Source organism: Etheostoma cragini, chromosome 3 (assembly GCF_013103735.1).
Source record: "Etheostoma cragini isolate CJK2018 chromosome 3, CSU_Ecrag_1.0, whole genome shotgun sequence".
NCBI lineage: Eukaryota > Metazoa > Chordata > Actinopteri > Perciformes > Percidae > Etheostoma > Etheostoma cragini.
The window spans coordinates 5,827,951-5,839,207 of NC_048409.1; the positions used below are offsets into that span (position 1 = coordinate 5,827,951).

The 11,257-nt window shown below is 41.0% G+C and overlaps 1 protein-coding gene across 5 annotated transcripts in view; it reads right to left on the minus strand.

The window, feature by feature from the left end:
* Positions 1–527: 527 nt before the first annotated feature.
* robo1 (roundabout, axon guidance receptor, homolog 1 (Drosophila)) overlaps positions 528–11,257 on the minus strand; it is a 257,226-nt gene continuing 246,496 nt past the window's right edge. For 3 of the 5 annotated variants that reach the window (XM_034866652.1, XM_034866649.1, XM_034866648.1), the window contains 3 exons: positions 2,570–2,845; positions 2,274–2,467; positions 528–1,298 (listed from right to left, as the gene is read on the minus strand). In XM_034866652.1, coding sequence (XP_034722543.1) covers positions 1,284–1,298; positions 2,274–2,467; positions 2,570–2,845 — 485 coding nt within the window. In that variant the 3' untranslated portion in view covers positions 528–1,283. The remainder of the gene's footprint in view (positions 1,299–2,273; positions 2,468–2,569; positions 2,846–11,257) is intronic. The other 2 variants (XM_034866650.1, XM_034866651.1) reach the window with 1 other exon arrangement.

The window sequence follows — 11,257 nt, forward strand, 5'->3', positions numbered from 1 at the left end:
TTCTGCTGCGGAATCGTAGCTGTCGAGAAGCCTCTTTCCTTGTGCAGTTGATACTGGCCAGCCCATGAGCGGCTTCAAATGCAACAAGCTAAATTTATCAACTATTGATGCACAACCTTGTTGTTCTGACAGACTCTTGAAAAATAGCCCACACTCATCCTTATGGACAATGTTGACAAATTACCCAAGAGACTCATGTAGTTTGAACTTTTTTTATTCATCATTTTTTTCAACTTCTTTTACTTTTTTCCTTTACCAAACAAATGTTTTCACATGTCCTGTGAATAAACAACAGCGCCCTTCCTCCTTACAAAAACGGGGATCTGTCGCCCCCCCCCGGCCTCTTCCAGAAAAGAAACTCTTCTCTGCCCGTTCCCACCTCTCCAAATTCCCCAACCGACTCTCATTTCCTCTATTTGACATTCGTTTAAGTGCATTGGTGGGAAAACGTTTCCGTTGACATGCCGTGGCTGAGTTTACGGTTGATGCCCAAAGATGTATACATCGCAGCTGTGACTCGGGACTGGAGAGGGAGACCGCCGGCCTTTACCCGCGCTGTCGGGATTGACCGGACTCTTTCGTCTTACCCGTTTCCTCCGGTAAGACGAAAAGGTTAATAGATAGAATGGTTTAAAATAAAGTTTAGTGATTGTGCTTTTAAAACCAAAGTAAAACAATTGACAAACATTGACGACGACAACACAAAACAACAGTGCATTACGATAAAACTAAAGACAAAAAGAACCCAAAGTGGCGCTTTCTTGGGGCGGCTAAATAATAGAGCAATTTACAACGCGGATGGAAACAAACAAAATGTATTTACCGCCATCGTAAAATTTGAATTCTCAAAATAAAACAAGGAAGACAAATTTGAGGTACCGCAGTGGGTAAAACGTCATGTGTACACGTATATTTACAGACGGTCTGCCCCTCTCTGCTTGCAGCTACTTTATTACAGCGACGGCTCAAAGTTTTTGTCCGGCCGAACAGAGTCGCGTCAATGTCCGGAGTAGGATTTCACTCCATATTGCATTGGAATTAAACATAAATATAGTACTGCGTATTTTGTTTTCAACAAAACAAAACTTCAGACACCCCTTCCTTTTTTTTTTTAAATGGACATAAGTAAATAAACAAACATTGGTCTGCTTTCCAAATGTAAAGAACACTACTGATGTACAGTATAATGGCAGCCAATATGATGGTCAAATACTGAGATATTTAAAATTGTAAGAGAAACAATGATGCTCCGCTCAAAATCACAACAGTTCCTCCTCTGTTCTTCAGCTTTCTGCCATCTGAGTAAAACAAAAACATTTTGATTAACATGCATCCTATTAGCATCTGTGTATAAATGTCAGCCAGCAATGCAAAACTCTATTTTTACTATGTCAAATGTGCTTGGGGCTCCTAACTGTGACTGGATTTATTCACATCGAAAAGGAGTAGAGAGGGTCCATGGGTACGTAGCATTGTCGTTTGATTCTCATCAATTTGAGATGTAAGGCCAGATGGGGCTAATTTTTTACCATCTACACTACCAGTCAAAAGTTTGGGGTCACTTACAAATTTCCATTTCCCTCCATTATAGACAGGATACCAGCTAATCTGGGTGGGTGGCTGATCTTTAATGCAATATCTACATTTCCCATTATCAGCAACCATTCATCCAATGTTCCAAAGGCACATTTTGTTTACTAATCTTATATTATTTTAAAAAACTAACTAAGAAAAAAATAAACAACCCTTTTGCAATTGTGTAAGCACATAATGTAATCTGGCAACTAATCTCAGCTGGGATTCTGTCTATCCAATGGAAATTTGTGAGTGACCCCAAACTTTTGACCGGTAGTGTACGTTTCTTTGAAAATGAATTGTAATATGCAAATGACCAACACAAACATCAATTATGCCCAAAAGACATCTAAATAGGTTTTTTGTCTGGCCTTATTGGCACATCTTGGATTGGTGAGAATGAAATACATTTCTTAGGACTTTTAACATGTTCTGGACACCTCCATAGAAATGATCTAAGCCGCATAAAATTATTTTACAATTAGTCTGTCAAAACGTTACTTTTCCTTGACTAAAATAAGCTGCTAAATACGATGTATGGGGCTGAAGCAATAAATGTTCCACCCATGCCCCTGGTGAGAAAAGTCTGGAGCCCCGGTTATGTTGCAATTATTTAAAAAATAAATCTGAGGAATCCTATGTTGTTTGCTTTTCCGGTTGAATCTTTAAACTCCTAATTAACTAGGAACTGGATTCACCTCTAGTTCTTCGTCTCCCAGTCGGAAGGCCCCTGTGGCGTTGAGGCCGGTGTCTGCCTGGTTTCTGCGGCCTCCATCTCCTCTCCGCCGCCCCCCTGAGCCCCTGGAAGACACAGAGCTGGAGGAGCTTAGGTCGCGGGGGCCGTTGACCGCAGGGAACTGTGGTCGGCTGTAGGATGGAATGTCCTCTGAACCTGGGGACGGAGAACCATTACGGGAAGAGTAGAGACTTGTGTAATAAAAAAAACAGGCACGTGTCTTTGAGCGATTCCCTCGCTTGGTATTTGTTGTCGTACCTGCGTGTTGGCGTGCTTTGTTGGCGGCGCTACCCTCGTGTTTATTCGCTTTCACCCCATGGGCTGTCTTCTGTCTCTCCTGGGCATCTTTTCGTTCGGTCGAGGCGGTTTTGGGGTCTAAGCCTTCTCTGGGCCGATGGCCCCCCGTTCCTCCTCTTTTGTCTCGACCCTCACCCGCTTTAGGGGAAATCGCTCCCCGGCCCTCCGGGACCACCTTGGAGGGGTGCGTAGGCGACTTGAGCGCAGCCGGGGGTGGGACAGGAGGAGGTGGGAGATCTGAAGTATAAATGCAGAAAGTAAGAACCCATTAATTGGAGAAATCAAAAACCTGTGTGCATCCTCAGTCTCACACATGCGAGGTGATATACAAACACTGCTGTAGGGCTGGTTGATTATTTAACACGATTACTCTTTAATCTTTGGATATAATGGATAATCTTTTAGTATCCTTTATCTTACAGAAAGAGTCTTTGGATCTGAATAAAATCTGTTACACAGCTAAAGCACATTTTCACTCACTATGACCACTACTAGCATTACTAAATGTGCCAAAATATGAACAATAATGTCTCCCTCAGGAAAAATCCAGCACATGGACAGTAACAAAAACCTAATGCTGAGGGAACATTACTATGTTTATTCAGGTTGGTTTTGAGCAGTAGGCCTATGCGCCCCACTAAATTGAAGGAATACAACATCTACTACGGCAGGGGGTCAGAAGGACCGCGAGGTTTGTTAACGTTAACTGTTCCCAGACAATGGAGATGGATTTGCCTTCTTTGCTCACCAAACACTGCTGTGGCTGCCCTCCTCCTACAATCTTTACTCAAGTTTTTAAATTCCAGCGGATGATAGGCACATGACTTACATATTCAATACATCAAAATACTTGAAGAGGTCATGTTGCCTTATGCCTCCAGAGGAAATGTGGCTTTCAAGACCCAAAACACACCAGTAAGGGAGCAAAGGCTTGGCTCCAGATGAACAAGATTGATGTTATGGAGCGGCCAGCCCAAGACTCAGTAATGCAGTTCAATCATCCTGGGCTAGAATACCTGTACACAGGTGCCAGAAGTAGGTCGACTATGCAACACGGATGTGGAAATAATGGTTATGCAACTAAATATTAGTGTAGTGATTCAAAGAAATCAAACCCTTGAGACATTTTCTAGTTTAAACAGTAAATGTTTGTGAAGAGAAATGCAAATACTTCTTTCTCTAAAGGTAGAACACAAACTTGAGCAATTTTGGTCATGTTTGGATTTGGAATTGAATGTGCAGTGTTCCTGATGCACTGATATTATGGAAGTAAAAGCTATTATAAGGAATTTGAGCATTATTCACTTTTTTAAACACATTGCTTTTATTCTGAGAAGTGTTGTAGGTTATTGGCATGAGCATGGCCTACCAATAGCTCAAGCCTGTCCTACAGTGAATGTAGATAAAGCTAATTAGTTTGACATTCCTCCCTTCTGCGTGGATGACTACTACTAGAAAGTACTGAAGATTGCACTTCTGGAAACCAAAATTCACCGATTGGAAGTGAACGGATCATGTGGATATGAAACCCCTTTACCATGGACAAAAGCATGCTAAAACATGGCTAAGAAATCTTCAAGTGGTAGTCCTCCCTGGAACTCACTTGGTGCAAAGCCAAAGTTACTAACCTAGCTCTGGGGAGTCATTCCCCGGAGTCCTTATGTTCTTTTTCCACCAGCATGTTTCCTTGGATTGGGGAGGCGCCAAAATCAGGGTAACAACTGTCGCCATAGTCCCGCTACACATCCTGCAATGCCATGTTACATCCTGCTAAGCTCTGCGGTGCCCAGCTACGTCCTGCTGTGCATTGTAACGCTGCACAGTGCCCTGCTATGCTACAAAGAACTACTACAAACTACTATTAACTTCATTTTTTTTGTGACTGTGATGCCACTCTTCATTCTAATCCCAACCGGTCGTCAGACACTGCCTACCAAGAGCCTGGGTCTGTCCGAGGTTTATTAGAAACAAAATGCTTCTCCAACAACTGTGTGCAACTAAATAAGAGATTTGCTCCTCTGCTCCAGGATCCTGGACATCCATCCCATGACCTGTATTGCATCTTATCGTCACGCGGCGGGGTGAGGCAATTCAAAAAGTAAAAAAAACAAAAAGCTAGCAACTCTTCTTTAAAACTCAAAATTACTCTGTTTTCCCAAAGAAGTGGTTTCTGACTTGGCCCATCTGGGTCATATAGGGTCATGCAATGTTGTAAAGCAACGGTCTGAATTGCAGAAACTGGACTTTATGGATCTGCTGAACGCAGTTAGCTCCCTAAACGTGGACAAGTTTGTCAGTAGAGGAGCTGAGAGAGTCAGCCGACTGTTGGCACATAACAAAGGGCTTTGGACTGAACATACTGTCGGTTCTCTGCAGTTCACTGACAATTTTAACATTTTCTGGGACTGCACACATCTTGTTAAAGCAAATGGACTTTTCCTTGACAAGCCAGGGGTAAAGCTGTTCACCTCTAAACTACTTTACTTCCTGCGCTACGCATCTGCTCCCTCTGCCGAGGACGTGAAACGAGAAATCTCAACCCTTTCCAAATTTACACCTCTTCGTTCAACCCGAGCCAAAAGTAAAACGGCAGGCGCCTCTGCCAGGATGGCTGCTGACTAAGGATGCTTGTGTGCCGGGTCCAGACCCATGACTCCCTGTGTATTAAATTCTTCCTCAATTTTTGTTGTGATAAGTAATAGAAAAAGAATGGCGAATAAGCACTTAAATGCAAACTTAGCAAATTTAGATTTTAGGTTTTTAACCGAAACCCGGTTAGACCGTAATACCAGTGCTGCTGTTCTTTTAATAAGAAAGGAGGTGGAGTTGCCATTTTGTTTAATGACTCATTCCAATGTATGCAAATATCTTAAGGAAATGTTGCTTCTTTTGAATATGTAGCTCTTTGGCTAAGTACCTTACCTCAAGCTATATTTCTAAATAGCAACAGGCCACCTAAATACTGTGCAACCTTCTTCAATGACTTTACTGAACTGCTGTCTATAATCTGTATTAACTTTGATTGTCTGATTATTGTTGGTGATTTTAACATTCCTATTGACAATCCCCAGGACAGAGACCAAAGAAGTGTGTTCTGTTTTTGAGAACTATGGACTGACTCAGCACGTGACAGAGCTGCTACAGTTCTGCATGTCTCTCTCACTCCCAACCGGTTGAGGCAGATGATCGCCCACCCTGAGCCATGTTTGTGCTTGTTCTTGGTGGGAACTGTTGGGTTTCTGTAAATAACATCACAGAGTACGGTCTAGACCTGCTCTTTTATGAAAAGCACAATATAAATAAAATTGAATTGAACTACAGACCTGGAATTGCCAGAGATCAGCAAGACCACAAATAAACCTAGAAAGCAGATCTAGGCACCCGGCCATTAAAATATCAGGCTCACCAGAAAAGGTAAAGAAGGGCAACATGACACGGTTGAGCTTCTCGGGACAAACGACTTCCCCAGTGGACTCTGGTCCTGGTCCTGGTCATTGCTATCTCGCCATACGCGGAGGACGAAGTTTTGTTCCTGTCCCACTACGAGAAATCGTTACCCCCTTTGCTAGAACTTATGGGGCATTTTCTGGCTACGCCATAAACTGGGAGAGCAGTCAACTTGTGCCTCTTGTTGGATTTTATTACCCACTTGCCCTTCCAAATCACTGCAGACAAGATTAAATATCTAGGATTTGTAAGTCCCAGAAATCTTAATCTTCTTTATAAATTGAATTATTTCAACTTGTTAGAAAAACCGAAGTGCAACATTGAGACTCGGAAACTTCTACCTTTGTTAACAATAGGCCAGGTTAACGCAATCAAAAGGGTTGCACTCCCCGGGTTGCTCTTCCAGAACCTGCCTGTATTTACTCTTCAAGCAGCTAGATTTGATTATTTTAACCATTTGTCTGTGGGTTTACAGTTCACCGTATTTCTAAGAAGCATGCAACTAAGCCCAAATTTGCGGGAGGCTTGCCTGTTTTAAGGCACTACTACTGGGCTGCAAATGCTAGAGTACTAATGTATTGGCAAGACGCGTATCCGGGTAACATTACTGTTTCTACGCCACCATGGCTTGCCATTGAGCAGGACATTCCCAAAATCTCTCTACCTGCTCTTCTCATTAACCAAACCTCTCTCAACCATGGCAGGTAATAACTTTAGATCTGGAAAAATAGAGGTATTGCCACTATAGCAGACTTATATGTTAATAACACTTTTGCCACCTTCATACAGTTGCAAGAAAGGTTTACTCTCCCACCCACATGCTTTTTTTGCTACCTCCAGATTAGAAATTAGATCTGGTTGTTGATACGATATAATGGTGATTGTTAATAAACGCCCTTGCTCACGTTTGTATTTTAGGTGCATCATTTACATGTTACAGTTACACTATATTAATATAATGGAATTAATAGTGGGTTTGTTATTATTTACCTGCACATATGTGATTCTATGCATTGTGTATGGTAGCCTTTAAAATATTATTTATTTGATTACCACACACAAACACAGCCATAGCAGAGCTACCCATGTCCATGTTTTTACTGTTTGATTGTAATATAGCATCAAAAGAGAGAAGTTGTCTCCGTCCATGTTTTAAAAGACACAACTGGGGCAAAGTGGGAAACCAGAATCAGCTTTAAATACAGTCCTAATCTAGTCCTCACTAACAAGGTTCAAATAATTACACTGGAGTTCCCATCATCTTTTTTTGCATCATCAACACCAAATTTAATCTAATTGGATGGGAATATTCACAGAATCACAATTGAATACTCGGTCAGAATCTTAATAACCTGGAGTCCCAGTCTCTGTCAAAATAAATAGGCTATATTTTTGGGCCTAACAGCAGACATTTAAAATCTAGGCAATGGCATATAAAGAGCCTTTTTTACATGTCCAAGTTTCTCAGCGTGTTCTCTAGTAACATATGTGGAATTTGTTGGAATTTGTACAGCAACCTCTATTGCCCCACTTGTCAACCTACACAATCAGAAATAAACACCTTCTTAACCAGTCGGAAACCCCCAAGTTAACTGCAGAACAAGCAAACATTCTAGACAAAGCCCTCAATAAAATTCCTAGCAACAAATCTAGCGGACCAGATGGATTACCGGCCGAATTCTCCAAACATATTTTGGGACTAATTATCACCACTGTTTAACAGAGTAATTATACAAATAAGAAATTCCTTCACCATACCCATATACATAAATACAGCAGCCATGACATCACTGTTAAAACCCAACAAAGACCCATATTACTCTAGCTACCAACCTGTCTCACTATTGAATACAAGGGGTGGGGAAAAAAATGATACTGCGTAGTATCGCGATATTTTCAGTGGCAGTACTGTATCGATACAGAGGCACAAAGTATCAATCTTTTATTAGGTATTGGTCAGTTTGTCTGCTTGACAATCCCATTTTTGCAGCAATAAAATTGAAGTGATATCTTTTTAGATAGAAACATACCGTATATTTTATATTTAAGCCTTGTCTCCTATATAAGTGCATTGCATTTTTCTTAAGGATGGTATCGAAACTGATACCGTTGCTATTTTTAAGACCCCGCGGGATACCGTATTACTGCCCAACCCTACTAAACACCCACTTGCACTAGGGCTGCACGATTATGGCCAAAAGGATAATCACGATTATTTTGATCAATATTGTGATCACGATTTATTGTCACATAGGCTATTTACAACTGCTTTCACATCCAAATTATGCTACATATTTCTTATGTTGAAGTTGTATGTTGTAGTGACATACAGCTGCAACACATGTAAATGTAAGTTAGCTATCTGGTAGGATTCTTTTTTTTTTTTATTTCAATGTATCTCCAAAAAGCTCCTTCACTTGTTTTCAACAATAACTGATCAAAAGAGCTAGGGAGAGAGGGAGTGCGATGGACGGCTGACTCATTATGAATGGGCCCAGCACAGGTCAAATGGCGGGTCCGCGGAGTTACACACATCGTGTGTATAAATTGTATCGTCACTGTGCCACATTTTTATGAACTATGATATTCTGACCATGAGTCAGATCTCCAGGTCCAGCAGGCTCTGTCTCACACGCTATTACTCTACCAGCTGAAGTTAGTGGCATTCAATAACTTCCTCTGTGTTTTTCGCCGTGGCGGCCGCGATAGCAAGGTTAGCAGCGGAAACACAGGTACAAATACAGGTTTGCCTCTCATGCTTAACAATATACAGCTGTGTTAATAACAATAAAAAATGTAGACAAATGACAGAAGTATGGACCGGCACCGCTGTGTGGCGGGTCTGCACGGAGAGTAAGATGAGAGAGTAGAGGAGAGATCAAACACAGACACGGCTTTACAGAAGAAATGGTTCATGTAGCGCAAAATTAAAGCATATCAATATAAACACTGCAACGGATGCGAGGACTTTAGGTGCACTGGTGCGACCTAGAGGAAAATTATTACTCGGGCCCTAGAGCCTTGTAAGCTAACAGATGCTAACTTGCACTGGTCACTGCTCTGAAAAACAACACAGACGGGACAAATTGTCGCATTTACTAGTAAACTGGTAAAGCTTGAGGCCGATGTATAACCGACTGTTATCTGTTGAATTTTCCTCCTGTTACTCTGTCCTCTGTGACTGTCTACATCTATAAAATAAGCTGTGTGGTGTAGGGGAACAACTCTGACTGGCACATGATCAGACAGTGGTTTACGGAGCGGTAGATTGAGTTTGCAAAAAAACGGAGCCTTCTATTAAATGACGTATTTACAAAAACAACGCTCGATTCTGCCAATTTGGGTTGTGGGAAGTTAAAATCGTGATTGTGATTAAAATTTGATTAATTGTGCAGCCCTAACTTGCACTCATCGGAAGAGTAGCTGCAGTCAAAATGAAAACCTTAGCCCAGTCCTTCACTCCTACAGACAAATGGTTCAAAACTCTCAATTCATTAAGAACACAGTTCTATTGAAGAAACAAAAAAAACACAGAATATCACTCTTAACAATACAAAATAAAAAAAGTTTTAAAAAAATCACATAGTGGGCTTAAGGCACCAAACTTCCGTCACTACTTCCTGGCAAATCAATTACAGTACATGGTTACATCCCCTTCCTCTCACATTCAATCAAGATATCTAACTTCTGCCAACACAGTACCATCTATTCAACTCTGACAGCCTGGTGGAATACCAACCAAATCACAAAATCTTCTCTGGAATTAAATTATTAATTAAGTTCACCCCACTCCGGCACAACCCAGTGTTTGTACTACCGAACAAACATTTTTACTTCTCTATACAGGCACAAAAAGGAATCACATGCAAACACGCGCCACACAGAAAGGAGTGAGAGAAAAGAAAAAGAGACTAGCTGCCCAGGAAGATAATCAGTTGAGATTGTGTGTGTGCGTCCTTGAGAACTGTAAGTCGTCTAACTTGTGTTGTCAGGTCATTTAAGACTGTTGTTGTATTGGTCTATAGTTCTTGCAAATTTAAAGTATGTTAGCTAGTGATTTTGTTGTTTGTGTTCATCAGCTAGCTAGGTTGCACCTGGCTGTTGATTCACTGTCACTCCAACTGTTGAACACCATTGCTCATGTTTGTATTGTAGGTGCATTATTTACATGCTACAGTAGTTACATTGCATTAAGATAATCTAATTAATAGTGGGGTTATTGTTATTATTTACTAGTATATATATGATTCCTATGCATTATGTATGGTGGCCTTTACATTGTTATTTCTTTTCAGAACCACACACACAGAGCCATAGCAGAGCTCCCCACGCCCATGTTTGTACTGTTGCTTGATTGTAATAAAGCGAGAATGAGAAGTTGTCTCCATCTGTATTTTAACAGATACACTTGTGGCAAAGTTGGAAACCAGAATCGGCTTTAAATACAGTCCTAATCAAGTCCTCACTAAATAGGTTTAAATAATTTCACTGGAGTTACCGTTATTATTTTTTGAGTTATTAATACCGAATTCAATCTAAATGGGTAGTAATATAGGTTGCACTTGACACACCACAACAAGACGACTCGACAGATTCTGCAGCATTCATTCGATGCAAATCATTGCGGCTTTAAGGTGCTTGGTCAGACATTCCCAATCATCCTCGGCCTTATCTGAGAGAGATGTTTGAGATGGGCATCAAGAATGATTCCTGGCCAATGTGCAGAGATGGGAAGTAACGAAGTACAAATACTTTGTTACTGTACTCAAGTAAATTTTTCTGATATTTCTACTTTACTATTTATTTTTGTGGCGACTTTTTACTTCTACTCCTTACATTTTAACACAAATATCGGTACTTTCTACTCCTTACATTTTACAAAATTGGCTCGTTACTTTCGTTTTTACAAGAGGTTGTCATGTCGGACAATAGCGCGGACACGCGTCACACACCGCGAGCGCCACACGGAGAAAAAAGTGAGAGAAATGAAAAGGAGACAAGCTGTCCGGAGGATAATCAGCTGAGATTGTGTGTGTGCCTCTTTTAAAACTGTAAGTCGTATAACTCATGTTGTCAGTTCATTTAAGCCTGTTATTGCTCTGTAGTTCTTCACATTTAAAGTAAGTTAGCTAGTGGTTTTGGTGTGTTCTTCACCTGTTAGCTAGGTTGAACGTTGGTCTTAATGAAGCATCAACACTTTCA